The sequence below is a fragment of the Silurus aristotelis genome (assembly GCF_946808225.1).
Source record: "Silurus aristotelis genome assembly, chromosome: 5".
NCBI classification, from domain to species: domain Eukaryota; kingdom Metazoa; phylum Chordata; class Actinopteri; order Siluriformes; family Siluridae; genus Silurus; species Silurus aristotelis.
Genome location: NC_139578.1, coordinates 30,687,932 through 30,704,015, shown reverse-complemented (window position 1 = coordinate 30,704,015; position 16,084 = coordinate 30,687,932). Strand labels below are relative to the sequence as shown.

Below are 16,084 nucleotides of genomic sequence, written 5' to 3'. Positions count from 1 at the left end.
AAAATATCTATAGAAAAAACTAAAGATCAGAGTTCATAAAAGAGACCACAGATCCTTCAAGATTTGACGACTGTTTGTGTAGAAGAATGAGCCAAAATCGCATCTGAGCAATGCATGCAGCTAGTTTGTTCATATAGGGGGCGTCTTAAAGCTGGCTGTCATGTTCGGAGCGCCTGCCTGTTTTTGTAAAAGGGACGTGATGCCAATGTCACAGTATCCATCCCCCTCAGCCCCTAACCTACTGCCAGCAGAGATTGAGCCCCAAGTCCATGCCTTTGTGAGAGCGTCTGCATTGCCGTTCATGCTTCCAGCCTGTGCTGTACCTGGAACGAGAAGTCCTGTATCGAAAAAAACAAGCGAGTTATTCTGGCATTGCAATTTTTAGCTTTTACCATGAACTGAAGAGGAGCATGATCCGTTACCAGGGTGAATTGTCGGCCCTCTAGGTAGTAGCATAGTTCTTCCGTCGCCCATTTGATGGCCAGGGCTTCTGGCTCCACCTCAGCGTTCCTTTGTTCTGCTGCCGTCGGCTTCCTGCTGACGTACAGCACCGGGTGTTCTTCCCCGTCGAAGCTTTGCAAGAGGACGGCTCCATTCACCTTAACTGTTGATTTGTGTAAAGCTGCTTTGAGACAATGTCTGTTGTGAAAAGCGCTATACAAATAAACTTGACTTGACTCACAGTCCGGTTTCCGACACGTCTGTGTGAACCACGAACGGCAAACTGAAGTCAGGGTTTCCCAGCATCAGCTCGCTGGTTAATGCCTTCTTCAGCGCCTGAAATGCCTGCTCCTGCTCTCTCCAACCACTGGACCCACTCAGGTTGTCCCATCTTCATAAGATCCAAAAGGGGGGATGCTAGGGAGGAGAAGTTAGGGACGAACCTCCTATAATAGCTTGCCAACCATAAGAAAGCACGTACCTGTATCTTTGATGTGGGACAAGCATATGCCTTCACCACCTCTATCTTTTTTTCTTGCGGCTTCAAAGGGCCCCTGCCGATATGGTATTCCAGGCACTGTGCTTTGGTCAGACGCAAGTGGCATTTCCATGGGCTTTCCTGAGCTCTCCCAGCGGTTCGTAGATGAAGGTATCTATGCCTATGTTCTAGAATGTATGACCACATTGTCCAGGGAGGCAGCTGCAAAGTGCCGTTGCAGCTGCAGGACTATATCCGTGAGCCTCTGGAAGGTGGCTGGTGCTTCATAAAGGCCAAACAGGAAGAACCGTTACTGCCAGTGACCGTTAGCCCTGCTGAAAACTGTTTTAGCCCTGGCCTTCGGGGCCAGCGCTACCTGCCAGTACCCCTTCGTCAGGTCCAAGGTGGAAATAAATCTGGCCCTTCCCAGCCCTTTAACCAGATCGTCCACTCTGGGAAGCACGTAGCTGTTAAACTCTGAGATCTGGTTGATCTTACAGAAGTCATTGCTGAGCCTAAATCTCCCATACGGCTTTGGCACCAACACTATAGGGCTGGACCATGTGCTGGCCGAGTGCTTAATTATCCCATCGTGCAGCATCTTCTCCATCTCCTCTTCGATAGCACGGTGGCGGGCCTCTGGGACCCTGTAGGGACGTTGACGAATTATCACCCCTGGTGGTGTTTTAATCTGGTCCTTCACCTGGAGTCGCAGAGAACACGTCCGTAAACTGGCCCACGAGTTCCGTCAAGTCCTGTTGCTGCGCTGGGATTAGCTCCTCCCCCTTCTTGACCAAGGCACACTTTATCGGATCTGTGGGGGATATGCAGGGGGCTGACAGCGCCGGGTTAGTCTTAACCCATTTTTTCAAGAGATTAGCGTGATAGACGTGTGCATTTTTCCTCTTACCCGGATCTTGCAGGCGGTGGTTCACTGGGCCGACTTTCGCGACAACTGTGAATGGGCTCTGCCAGCGGGCTAAGAACTTGCAGGTTGAGCTCGGGACCAACAGGAGCTCTCGATCGGCCTGGTTAAATTCTCTCAGCCGAGCCGTTCAGTTGTATACTCTTCGCTGCTCAGCCTGCGCCTCTTCCATATGTTCCTTTACTATTGGAACCACCTTCTGTATGTGCTCCTATGGCACTATCCATTCAGCACCTGCCTGGCTGTCGTGTTCGGAGCGCTGGCCTGTTTTTGTGAACGGGACGTGATGCCAACATCACTCTCTCTCTCTCTCTCTCTCTCTCTCTCTCTCTCTATATATATATATATATATAAAATGTCTAAAAATAAACCTCAAAACACCTTCTTGCTAATCATATTTGTTTTAATTACGTTTTTAAATCATGTTTAATAATTTTAATCATGTCTATGTTAATAAGGTGTAGTTTTCTTTAGGAAATTATTCATGGATTTGTTTCTTTCTCCCAACTAGAGAAAAGCAGTGCATGTGATACAGTATACTCAGAGCTACATCTAAACATGAAGGTGAATATCATCACATTCATAAAGTTTTAAAGTCCACACACCATGAAGTAAAGAAACATGTTTAAATGTGCATTGGTTCAACTTTGTCCACAAGCAAATTGACCTACAAAAACATTAATCATATTTTCTTTGACTTTTTTTTATCCATGTACACAAATCATGGAAGACCTCATTGCTATACAATAATCAATGGCAAAGTCAGAATGTCTAACAATATATGAGCAACCATATTTATCTTCTCTTTCTGCAGTGAGCCATGTGTCTGTCTACACTAATGAAGCAAAAGCCATCAAACAGAGATCTAAAAAAAGTTTATTCAGTTGATTTTTTTTATCGTTTTTGTCTCTGCTTTTGCTTCAATGCTCTGCTGTTAACTTGCTATGATCCAAGCTTGGATGATGTAGAAAATTATGTATCTGTTCTGAGAACTTGCATGTATATTGGACAATATTGGAATCCCCCTGGAGATATTTGTAAACTACAGATGTTCAGGACTAGGATCAGTTCTGTGGAGCCCAACATCTGAAAATGAGAAAAGTGGTTGAACAGATATTGCAGGAGTGAATGGGTGCAGCATCTGGACTGATCAGAGAGACAGCTGGGAACTATTTTATCTACAATTTTGGAGTGGACTGTTCAGTTCAGGTCAGCAGTATGTTTGGCTGATTTCAATTTTACAGCTGTGCAGAATTTTTAAAGGTTTGGATGAACAGAACCGTCTCTTGAATTTGCTTGGATTCCAATTTCCTGAGAACTTCTATAACTCAGACATTGGAATTAGTAGTATCCTACTCTATATTTGCTTACCTACTAAGGTATGTACTGGGTACTCAATGGCTTAACTCACTTTCCATTCAAAATCATTTAACTAGTCACTCATGTTCAGGTTTAATTAGTTCACTTTAGTGTGTTTTATGTACACAAATATTTTCTCATCAGTTTCAAAATCAATCTATGAAAGTTAAGATCAAACTCAAAACAGTTCTATAAAGGTGCCACTTTACTGAGCGAGAGTACAAGAACCTGGATCCCAACATCACAATGCAGCAGCATTATACATGGAGTTTTTCCTCTTTCTAAGAAAATATATGCGTTTATATTTAGGGATGTATGGAAGGTAAATAATTAATTAGACTGGTGTTATAAAGAGCGCATTGTGGTTCAGCATGTTGTTTCACCATCTCAGAGTTCTTGATTTGATCCTGAGCTGAATGGAGTTGAACATGTTCTCTATATGTGGATCTCTTCCACTTTTTAAAAACAGTCAGGAAGGTGGAGTGGCTTCACTGAATGACTGAATTAGGTATGAATGAGTGTGTATGAATGTACTGTATGTGTGTATGTACTATAAATCATCTGATATATTTCAGGTTTTATCTGTACAACATTTTAGATAAAAAAAAAAAATTCTTTTCAAAGCTTTAAGCACTTTCTTACATGATTCTGACAAAAGCAAAACCCTAAATGCAAATTCTCACTAAACCCCTAAATGCTAATAATCTTGATGAAATGGCTAACAACATAGGTTCTATTCTCACTAGCACATTAGACACCGTTGCCCGCATCCAATTAAAAAAGGTTAGAGAAAAAACACCTGCACCAAAGTATAAGAGTCATACGCATGCCCCCAAGAGAACGAGAAGCATGTTCCCTCACCGTTTAGTAGTGAGGATTTTATGTATTAAAGTATTAAAGAAACAATTTTGGAGGTCCAACCTTTGACAGCATCTCCTGATCCAATAGTACCTAAAACTCCACAACTACACTGCTTTACATGTATAGGACAGGAGAAGCTGGTGTTGGATCTGTGATGATCACAAATGTTGAGCTATTTTATGAGTTGCTCAGTAGCTCCTAGTTTTATAACCACAATGACTGTATAAGGCTGTAGAAAGAACATTACTTATAATCTTACATTTCAGTGCTCATGTTAGTTCTCACTCTCCAGTGTTCTGTATTGTATAAATTCTATAATCTCACTCTTGATGTCACCCAAATGAGGATGGGTTCTCCTTTTGAGTCCGGTTCCTCTCAAGGTTTCTTCCTCATAACATCTAAGGGAGTTTTTCCTTGCCACAGTCGCCATGGCTGCTCATCAGGGATAAATACACACCATTCACCTTGACTGTTGATTTCTGTAAAGCTGCTTTGAGACAATGTCTGTTGTGAAAAGTGCTATAGAAATCAACTTGACTTGACTAAACCCCTCAGGTTGGCAGTTATTAAGCCCCTCATTAAGAAACCTAATTTGGATTCATTTTGGACTGGTATGAGAAGTGTTGAGTTTGATATGTAACTTCTCTCAGGAACTCTGATGGTTTAACAGGTAAGAGTGTCTGTATTGTTAGTATCTGTATCTGCTGTCATCTGCTGCTCAGTTGCCACCTCTTTATGATCGTTTGATCTGCTACATAAAAAAGGCTGAATAGTATTTGTATTTTCATAAATGGAAGTCTTGTTTCTGACTTACTGAATTGTTTTCAGCCACATGAGGTAAGACTTTGTTTACTTGGTTAAAAAAAATAGCATCATAGCATTAAATAGACTTGATGCGAAAATATTTTATGGCCTACTTTTTCATTATTGTTAGAATTATAATAATACCAATGCTCAGCACATGTAACTGCAGAAAGAAAAAAACATTTCTAATAGAGTATTATTAATAGAGGCCTGAGATCAGAGACCAGTTTGTGGTTGTGGTTTATTTTCTATTTAAATGCAGTGATGCATGGAAAAAGTGAGAGGAAGTGTCCAGCGACTCGCTTCTGCGATGGGTAGAACACCTTACATGAGAATCGGAAATTCACTTGTGGTGTTTATTTATGAAAATCGGTGTGGGTAGCGGAGAAGGAGGGGTAAAAGTGTGTGAGAGTGTGATTGGGTGTGGGAGGCTCGAGCTCTGTCAGACCGAAGGGGGTAAACTGTCTGCCGTAGAACCGAGAAGGATCTTTGCATCCGTAGGAGCCGCTGGTTCGACCAGTCATCTCCGCTGCACCTGAACTCAGAAGCACCATCTTTGAATATCACACCACATATTAAATGGCCACCACATTTTAAATTACTGAAGCATATCTTGAAATCAGTCTGGCGATTTTCCAATGACCTCTCTCATCATTAAGGTGAAAATCAGGAGAGATTGCTAAAATACCATAAATAATAGAAAGAAAGTTGATTTATATTTATCACATGTACTTAACAGCACATGGTAAGCCTTGTTACAGCATCCTTAGAACACGGTGGGTTAAGAGCCTTGCTCAAGGGCCCATAGAGTGGCAGCTTCACTCCTCTTGAACCCCTGACCTTACCCAGAGCCTTAACCACTGAGCTACCACCTCCCCCACCACAAGGTACTTTTTACATTCTACTGCTACCACATGATTGGCTGATTGGATTGCTGCATGAGCAGGTGTAAGTGTACAGTGAGCATATAATAGACATTTAGATATTATGGCTATTTACACTTTACAACTCTGGAGCTGCCCATGGTGAAAGGCGTCGGGCTGGTGTGGGTTTGCTTATAGCCCCCCAGCTCAGCCGCCATGTGTTGGAGTTTACCCCGGTGAACGAGAGGGTCGTTTCCCTGCGCCTACGGGTCGGGGATAGGTCTCTCACTGTCGTGTGTGCCTACGGGCCAAACGGCAGTATAGAGTACCCGGCCTTCTTGGGGTCTCTGGGAGGGGTGCTGGACAGTGCTCCGACTGGGGACTCCGTCGTTCTACTAGGAGACTTCAATGCACACGTGGGCAGCGACAGTGACACCTGGAGGGGCGTGATTGGGAGGAACGGCCCCCCTGATCTGAACCCGAGCGGTGTTCAGTTATTGGACTTCTGTGCTAGTTACAGTTTGTCCATAACGAACACCATGTTCAAGCATAAGGGTGTCCATCAGTACACGTGGCACCAGGACACCCTAGGCCGCAGGTCGATGATCGACTTTGTGGTCGTTTCATCTGACCTGCGGCCGTATGTCTTGGACACTCGGGTAAAGAGAGGGGCGGAGCTGTCAACTGATCACCACCTGGTGGTGAGTTGGATCCGATGGCGGGGGAGGAAGCTGGACAGACTCGGCAGACCCAAGCGTACTGTGAGGGTCTGCTGGGAACGTTTGGCCGAGCCTCCTGTCAGAGAGATCTTCAACTCCCACCTCCGGCAGAGCTTTGACCAGATCCCGAGGGAGGCCGGAGATATTGAGTCCGAGTGGACCATGTTCTCCACCTCCATTGTCGAAGCGGCCGCTCGGAGCTGTGGCAGTAAGGTCTCCGGTGCCTGTCGAGGCGGCAATCCCCGAACCCGGTGGTGGAAACCGGAAGTAAGGGATGCCGTCAAGCTGAAGAAGGAGTCCTACCTGGCCTGGTTGGCTTGTGGGACTCCTGAGGCAGCTGACGGGTACCGGCAGGCCAAGCGAACTGCAGCCCGGGTGGTTATCGAGGCAAAAACTCGGGCCTGGGAGGAGCTCGGTGAGGCCATGGAGAAGGACTATCGGCTGGCCTCGAAGAGATTCTGGCAAACCGTCCGGCGCCTCAGGAGGGGAAAGCAGTGCCCCACCAATGCTGTTTACAGTAGAGGTGGGGAGCTGTTGACCTCAACTGGGGATGTCGTTGGACGGTGGAAGGAATACTTCGAGGATCTCCTCAATCCCGCCGTCACGTCTTCCATTGAGGAAGCAGAGGCTGAGGGCTCAGAGGCGGACTCGTCCATCACCCAAGCTGAAGTCACCGAGGTAGTAAAGAAACTCCTCGGTGGCAGGGCACCGGGGGTGGATGAGATCCGCCCTGAGTACCTCAAGTCTCTGGATGTTGTGGGGCTGTCTTGGCTGACACGCCTCTGCAGCATCGCGTGGCGGTCGGGGACAGTGCCTCTGGAATGGCAGACCGGGGTGGTGGTCCCTCTTTTTAAGAAGGGGGACCGGAGGGTGTGTTCCAACTATAGGGGGATCACACTTCTCAGCCTACCTGGGAAAGTCTATGCCAGGGTACTGGAGAGGAGAATACGGCCGATAGTAGAACCTCGGATTCAGGAGGAACAATGTGGTTTTCGTCCAGGCCGTGGAACACTGGACCAGCTCTATACCCTCTACAGGGTGCTGGAGGGTTCATGGGAGTTTGCCCAACCAGTCCACATGTGCTTTGTGGATTTGGAAAAGGCATTCGACTGTGTCCCTCGGGGCGGCCTGTGGAGGGTGCTCCGGGAGTATGGGGTCGGGGGCCCTTTACTAAGGGCTGTCCGGTCCCTGTATGACCGAAGCAGGAGCTTGGTTCGCATTGCCGGCAGTAAGTCAGACTTGTTCCCGGTGCATGTTGGACTCCGGCAGGGCTGCCCTTTGTCACCGGTTCTGTTCATAATTTTTATGGACAGAATTTCTAGGCGCAGCCAGGGGTCGGAGGGTGTCCGGTTTGGTGACGACACGATTTCGTCTTTGCTCTTTGCAGATGATGTTGTCGTGTTGGCTTCATCAGACCAGGACCTTCAGCATGCACTGGGACGGTTTGCAGCCGAGTGTGAAGCGGCTGGGATGAGAATCAGCACCTCCAAATCCGAGGCCATGGTCCTCAGTCGGAAAAGGGTGGCTTGCCCACTTCAGGTTGGTGGGGAGTTCCTGCCGCAAGTGGAGGAGTTTAAGTATCTTGGGGTTTTGTTCACGAGTGAGGGAAGGGTGGAACGGGAGATTGACAGACGGATCGGTGCAGCTTCTGCAGTAATGCGGTCGATGTACCGGTCTGTCGTGGTGAAGAAGGAGCTGAGCCGCAAGGCGAAACTTTCGATTTACCGGTCAATCTACGTTCCTACTCTCACCTATGGTCATGAGCTCTGGGTCATGACCGAAAGGACAAGATCCCGGATACAGGCGGCCGAAATGTGCTTCCTCCGCAGGGTGGCTGGGCGATCCCTTAGAGATAGGGTGAGAAGCTTAGTCACTCGGGAGGAGCTCGGAGTAGATCCGCTGCTCCTCCACATCGAGAGGGGTCAGCTGAGGTGGCTCGGGCATCTGTTCCGGATGCCTCCTGGACGCCTTCCTGGGAAGGTGTTCCGGGCGCGTCCCACTGGGAGGAGACCCCGGGGAAGACCTAGGACACGCTGGAGAGACTATGTCTCCCGGCTGGCCTGGGAACGCCTTGGTGTCCCCCCGGAAGAGCTGGAAGAAGTGTCTAGGGAGAGGGAAGTCTGGGCATCTTTGCTTAGACTGCTGCCCCCGCGACCCGGCATCGGATAAGCGGGAGAAGATGGATGGATGGATGGATGGATGGATGGCTATTTACAGCACTGACACTTAGTGTCTTATTCTTGAATGCAAATGATCTTATTTACACGTTTAATAATCAAAATGAAAATGTCATTTTGCAATATAACTTTTAAAACAGGAACAGAAACAACTTGACCTCTGTGTGTGTGTGTGTGTGTGTGTGTGGATACAAAGGAAGTGATATAGCTTTAACACACACCACTGCTCTGTCACTCAGTCAGACAGTAGACGTACAGGATGGAAGTCAGTCCACTCGCTGTTATGTTTTGTGAGTAAATGTTCTCTTTGTGTCTTCATTAGAGAGAGTGGTGGGGTATAATGATGTTCGTCTGTAGTCTGAATGCCCTGAGCGTTAAGTGAAAATGAGTGTAAATAAGTCTGTATTGTTGGATCTGTGACTGATCTTCTGTGTCCTGCTGTCATCTGCTGCTCAGTGATACCTCTCATGATCACTGCTAAAGAAAATGACTGCGATTGAGATTGTGACTAAATTAAATGTTTTTTTGCTGCTTTGTGACTCTGGTGCTCTTTTCTGTGCATAGTAAGGCTTTAACAAAACTATTATAGCATTAAATCGCCACACTGACAAAATTCCTTATGACCTTAATTTCCATTTTTGATACTATTATGGTCTGTGCAGTAAAATATCTCAGTCCAGCAAGCTTAATCTAATACACACTAATACCAAACTAATGTACAGCACGTTTGAATAAACACTAATCATTATTTACCTCAGTGTTAAAGAAAAGAGCAATAACTGTGTACAAACAAACACTCATTATTCCTGTAAACACACAGAGTGGAAACAGTTTGTGGTGTGTTTTTTTCTATTTTAATGCAGTGTCTATTCTAATTTTTATACACTTTTAAATTCAGCTGTGAAAAACTGCAAGAGTTGTGAAGATACTTATGCAAAAGCAACAACTTTTTTTCACTCTTTAACTGTTGATATGCTGGTCAACTGCAGCTCCACTTACACTCATTGAACTCTTTCAAACTCTTGAACTCTGTTACTATACCAACCCCCTGCTGCTCTGTACTCACTTCATGTGTTTAAATCAACTTTAAGTCAAATTTAAGCATCTGCATTAATGTACAATTCTGGTTATCTATAATATTTATGGTGGTCAGTGACTGGAAAGGAGACATGCACTAAGAGTATCATTAATATTGTAGACTACAGTTTCAAATCGTATACAGTTTTACATGTGTATGAGAGCAGACACCAGATGTGATGCAGCTTCCCTTTTTTTAAATCAGTCTGTTCAGCAGTGAAGAGGGGGTGTGAAGCTTGATGCAATAACAATTTCTTTATATATATATATATATATATATATATATATATATATATATATATATATATATATATATATATATATATATATATATATATATATGTATGTATATGTATGTATATATGTCTATATTACTGCCATTCTTTTTTTCCAAATTCTCTCAAGCTTGGCCAGGTGGAATGGGGAGCGATTTTCTGGTCTCTCTTTGGCTGGGCTACTACAGGACATACAAAAAGTCATCCCTAAACCACTCCTGTGTTGTCTTGGCTTTCTGCTTAGGGACAGTCTCATGTTGGAAAGTGAACCTTTTGGTCCAGACTGAGGTCCTGACCGCTGTGAATTTTATTGAGGGTATCTCTGTAATATGCTCAATTCAGTTTTCTCAAACAGAACAGTTGCTTAGTCCCTGCTGCAGAAAAACATGATGCTGCCACCACTATAATTTTGTGGATGTGAGGAGCAGTGCCTGATTTCCTCCAGACATAGCATTTAGAACTGAGACCAAAAGATTTTGCATTCCTTGGACCATGAAATCTTGTTCCTTAGAGTCTGAGTGTCCTTCAGGTGTGTTTTTGCAATCTTCAAGCAGGCCGTCATGTGTTTTGCAATAAGAGGAGGCTTCTGTCTAGCCACTCTGCCACAAAGTCCAGATCAGTGGAGGGCTGCAGTGATGGTTGTCCTTCTGGAACTTTGCCCATCTTGACACACAGCATCTCTGGAGATCAGTTAGAGTGACCATCAGGTTTTTGGTCAGCACTCTTACTAAGGCCCTTCTCCTTTTATTTCTCAGTTTGCCTGAGCATCCAGTTCTTGGAGGAGACCTGGTAGTGCCAAACTTCCACTGTTTGAGAATTATGGAGGTCACTGTGATCTTGGCTATCTTCAGTAAAGAAATCTAAATTTCATGTGTAACTACAACACACCATTTTATTATAATCATGATCATACTATCTGTGTAGGCCATACCTTTTCTAGGAACTCAGTAATCAGCCTTGGCTTGTGACCATAGATTTTAATGGAACAGGACATTAATTAAATACATTAAATAAAAGAGGCTAATTTATTATTAAGGTTATTACACTAGTCTGCTATTTAGTGAATGTTAAGAGTAACTGCATAATAGCAATCAAGATTCAAGTCAAGTCAAGAAGCTTTCATTGTCATTTCAACCCTCTATTGTTGACGCAGTACACAGTGAAACGAGACAACGTTCCTCCAGAACCTTGGTGCTACATAAAACAACATAGAGCTACATAACACAATGTATTCTAGCCTATAGTCTAGCAGCTCTCTTGAAACAGAGTCTGTAGTTCCTCTTGTTCAACTCTACCTCAGGTAATTAAACAGTATTGAGGTTAAGCAAAATGTGCAGCCATCTGCATTTTAAAAATGATGCAACATGCTTGGAAACAAATGTAAAATACTCCCCTCAGACTGGGGACATGAAAATCCTGCTCCAAAAGCCTCTGTTTGCACTTTGTTCTCATTTTTACACTTGGTGCAGTAAAACCTTACATTTAAAAAGCTGGTAAAATCAATAGAAAATTGGTTTATCTACTGGATGTCTATCACTGCCCTTTCTTGTGTGTTGGTTTTGTAAAAAAACGAATGTTTGAAGGTTTTCTGGAAAGAGGAAGGAAGAGTGCATGCAAAGTTTTCCATTTTAAATACGCTTATTTTTTCTTTGTTTTTAGCATTGTGAAATGACAAGGAGAACACACAGGAAGTGTTGAGAAATTAACACACCACTGCCCTGTCAGTCTGTCATTAGTGGTACAGGATGGAGCTCAGTTCACTCCCTGTGATGCTCAGTGAGTAAAATGTTTTCTTTGTGTCCTGAGAGATGGTAGTTTAGATTTCTGAAATACAAATTAATCTTGTGATTTTGATGCAATGTGCATTTTCCATTAATAGACTGAATCATTTTCATGTTTACATCCTGTTCTGTGTTTCTGTTCCTTTTTCAGTGTTGGTTTCACTTTTACCAGTGGCTCATGCTCAAGGTGATTTTATTTATCACTTATCCTTCATATTTTGGACTTTTTACTTTTTTTAGGACTAAGAAGTTTGTGTAAAATTTCTTGATTTATTATACATTATTAATTACCATTTACTTTGTGCTCTTGGTAAATTTACAATAATTATTTTCAGTTAAGATATAATAATTAATTCATGTGGTTTAAATATTAATTGCATATTGATTATCTTGATTATTCTTTTCTTTTATCACGAAAACATTTGAACATATTTTCATGTAGCCTTGAAACTCTGTTTTGCACACACTAGTCGGCTTGGTGTGTGTGTGTGTGTGTGTGTGTGTGTGTGTGTGTGTGTGTGTGTGTGTGTGTGTGTGTGTGTGTAGACATATAGTGTATATCTAGACATGTAAACATGTCTAGATATACACTATTGGAATTCATACAATTGTAATATTTAGTACCCAATGCTAAATCTATTTTATTCTGACATCATCATATGTTAAAGCACAGTGAATCTACTGCTTGTGTTGAAAAATAAAAATCAACTCTGACACCTTTATTTTATATTAACAGCAAAACCCACACTAACTGTGAGATCATTTCCTTGGAGCCTCATCAACAGTAAAGACACCATCACTCTGAGCTGTGACCTGCACGATTTGAGAGGACTGGAGTTCTTCTGGTACAGAAATAAACAGATTGTGAGCAATGTAGTGACGGATACCAACAGATTCAGTGTGAACCTCAATGATGCAGGAGAAACGGAGTATCAGTGTGCAGCACGCTGGAAAAGCAACCACTACACAGTGTACAGTCATCCTGTCAAGATCACAGCAAATGGTACGACATGATTTTTGCTTTTTTCCAACTGCTTGCGTGTGTGAAAAAAAGACCACTCAGTCATAACAAGATAAATAAACACATTCCTAATCTTTTATAATGATCTTTATAATTGTATGGAAACAGAAAATCCAGAAACACTCACTATAACAGCAGACCAGATTCATTTCTGTTTTAATTATTTTTTCTTATAAATTAATCTCTGATATCTCACAGTGAACTTATTCTAATATGTTATTAATTATGCAGTAACTGGTCCTTCAGAGTGGATGTGTACAGTATTATTAAACTACATGGTTAGTCTGAGTACGTAAATCTGATTGGCTGGAAGGTATATATGTATTCCTGGTCAGTTTAATCACCGTTATAACTTAATGTGCTGCCTCATAAACCATGGTACCCACAGTAACATACATTTTCAGTTCCATAGAGAATGAGACAGTTATTTTAGACATGTTCTAATGATCTTACTGAGCTACATAGAGGAATTTGCATGTAGGGTAACTTATATAGTGATTATTTATCCATTTCAATATGCCAATGTTTGTAATGTCAATAGCATTACTTCAATGTGTAGTCATGAAACTAATTAAAATGTTTATTTTTATTATCATTAGTTCTTGTCTCTATAATAGATGGATTTAAACTTTCTGTCGAACTTCGCAGAGGTTAAAGGGAGGACAGTATATTTGTAATAAGTATAACAGATTTAATATTAAATGTTAAATAGATTTTATTCTGACATGGTCACATGATAAAGCACAGTGAATCTACTGCTTATGTTGTAAAGTGAAAAGCAGCTCTGAGACCTTCATCCTTTTACACCAACAGCAAAACCCCAACCATCTGTGAGAGTTAATCCTGAAAGCTCCATCTACACTGGAGACACCATCACTCTGAGATGTGAGCTGCAGGGGACGACTGGATGGAAGTTTTTCTGGTACAAAAATTCACAACTTGTGAACACCGTAGCTACCAACACACTCCGCATTACAGTTGATAATGCTGGAGAACCAGTGTATCGGTGTCGTGCAAGCAGGACAGTCTACAACATGTATAACAACTACGACTACTTCTACACAGGACTCAGTGATTCTGTAAAGATTAAAGCAAAAGGTATTTTGTGATTTTCCTTTTGTTTTTTAACAGGATAAGGAGAAGTTTGAATAAAAGATTTGCTTAATGATTACAAGTTCCTTTTGTTCAATAATGTTTAAAAGGTTTTTTTTTTTTTAAATAAGATCAAAGATACAAGAGAATTGTAATGTTTCTTATATGTTCTTAAACCATGTTTATACACGTTATGCATATTTTATTCTTGTGTCATCTGGCAGTACAACAAGTATAAAGACACAGTTCTGTTAGTAATGTACAGGTGTACACAATATATGTTGTTTAAGTAACTCACACAGTTAAATAATTATTATTTAAAAGGTATTTAACAATGATACAATCTAAGAATGTCAGGTGTATTTAACTCCACTAAATAAAAACTTTATATTCCCTGTGTAACAGAGAGACTACAGGCAGTACTGAGTGTATCTCCACAGAACTGGCTGACTGAAGGAGACTCAGTGACTCTAAGCTGTGAGGTTACAGACTCCTCTACAGACTGGACATTCAGCTGGTACACAGTTGTTCCCTACAGAGACGGTGTCACTCAAATAAAAAATACTGACTATGTCATGTATGTGGAGCTTCTCTCAGACAGCAGCAGAGGAGCTGAAGGCTCCTACACTCTCAGTCCTTCTGCTCTTCATCACACAGGAGTTTATGTGTGTAGAGGAGAGAGAGGAGAACCAGTCAGTCACATACTGTACAGCAATCCACAGCCTCTATGGATCTCTGGTGAGGAAAATTAAATGTTGTATTTGTTTAAATATTATAAGAGATATAGATATATAATAAATAAGCTTTACATAATTGTATTATAATATGTATGACAGTTATAAAATAACCCCAATACTAAAGAATCAATTTCTCCCTTGGTTACAAATGATAAGCAATGCAATGGGATTGAACTGATGTGATTCCTGATCACGTGCACCTATTCCCATTTTCACCTTACACACTTTGTTTTCATATCCTCTGTTTTTCCCTATGTCTTTGCTATTTTCAAACTTCAAAAATATCGAATATTGCAGCTTTTATGATGATGATTATTCCATGTTAATCCTGTGTGTGTTATGTCTCATGTTCTGGACTGTGCCTTTGATTATCAAATTAATAATCATCAATCTGTCTACACCTTTACTTGTATCCTCATTGCATTAAAATTTGTACATATTTTTATTTGTGTTTCTTCTGTGTTGAAGGTGAATCTCCTCCAGTGTCTCTGATCATCAGTCCCAGCAGAACTCAACACTTTACTCGTGACTCTCTCTCACTGAGCTGTGAGGACCAGAGTAACTCTACTGGATGGACAGTGAGACGATACACAGACAGTGAAGGAGTGTTAGATTGTTCAGAGTGGGGATCAGTTACAGGATCTACATGTTACATCAGCTTCCTCTCCACATCCTACACTGGAGTTTACTGGTGTGAGTCTGAATCTGGAGAAAACAGTAATCCTGTCAACATCACAGTTCATGGTGAGTCTATAAAGAGAAAGAGAAATGTTTCATTACAGAATATTCAAACTATGAATAGTTTACAATTAAAAAAACTGTTCAAGAAGAATTGGATTACTCAACATTACATGTACATTACTTAATAAATATTATTCTGTTATTCTGAGTAGGTATGTGTGTAAGCCATGTTTTCCAAACTGACTGCAAGCTTACCGATACTCACTTCACTGGTAAAGATAATGCAATTAGTAACTTTTCTAAATATTAATTAATCAGGGACATCAGAGAACATTTGTTTTCTCTCTGTTTATGGTAATTACTGCTGTGTGCTGCTAATTCACTGTACATTTATGTCTAATGTTATGATATTTGAATTTTATCTGTACTATAAAGTGCAAGGTGGCAACCTGATTTATGTCAATGAGTTTCATCAATAAAAATAAATGCAAGTTGCTGTGTGTTTCACCTTCACTCATAAGTGAAGATGTAGATAGATGGTGGAGATAAGTTACATGTATTTTAAAAGATGTTCAAGCTTCTCCTCTTTGATCCTCTTGATATTTTCACACAGCCCAGTTTGTAGTCTGCTTTAATTTCATCATTAATTGTGAAATATTTTCAGATCACATTCGCTGTCATCTGTTCATTAGTACAACATCCACTAGTCTGAAGAAGCACATCAGATATTACTCTTAGTCCAGTCTGCCACTGGGCATCTTCACTACTACAAGTCATCATCAGGGACTTCTCC

The 16,084-nt window shown here is 41.9% G+C and overlaps 3 protein-coding genes across 13 annotated transcripts in view; 2 read left to right on the top strand and 1 right to left on the bottom strand.

Annotated features, from left to right (window-relative positions):
• Positions 1 to 16,084, bottom strand: part of LOC310726770 (Fc receptor-like protein 5) — a 314,771-nt gene that overhangs the window by 138,541 nt on the left and 160,146 nt on the right. The gene's annotated exons all lie outside the window — the stretch shown is intronic.
• The window catches only part of LOC310726767 (sialoadhesin-like), a 185,253-nt gene that overhangs the window by 165,302 nt on the left and 3,867 nt on the right, over positions 1 to 16,084 (top strand). The window contains exons 11-12 of the mRNA XM_083542624.1: positions 14,279 to 14,611; positions 15,079 to 15,354. Of these exons, the coding sequence (XP_083398750.1) occupies positions 14,279 to 14,611; positions 15,079 to 15,354 (609 nt within the window). The remainder of the gene's footprint in view (positions 1 to 14,278; positions 14,612 to 15,078; positions 15,355 to 16,084) is intronic.
• Positions 8,834 to 16,084, top strand: part of LOC310726774 (Fc receptor-like protein 5) — a 40,638-nt gene continuing 33,387 nt past the window's right edge. For 4 of the 10 annotated variants that reach the window (XM_083542636.1, XM_083542635.1, XM_083542643.1 and 1 more), the window contains exons 1-5: positions 8,847 to 8,917; positions 11,639 to 11,755; positions 11,912 to 11,947; positions 12,497 to 12,763; positions 13,595 to 13,879. In XM_083542636.1, the coding sequence (XP_083398762.1) occupies positions 11,725 to 11,755; positions 11,912 to 11,947; positions 12,497 to 12,763; positions 13,595 to 13,879 (619 nt within the window). In that variant the 5' untranslated portion in view covers positions 8,847 to 8,917; positions 11,639 to 11,724. Of the gene's footprint in view, positions 8,918 to 10,114; positions 11,280 to 11,638; positions 11,756 to 11,911; positions 11,948 to 12,496; positions 12,764 to 13,594; positions 13,880 to 16,084 lie in introns of those variants that run through there. The other 6 variants (XM_083542640.1, XM_083542637.1, XM_083542641.1 and 3 more) reach the window with 6 other exon arrangements.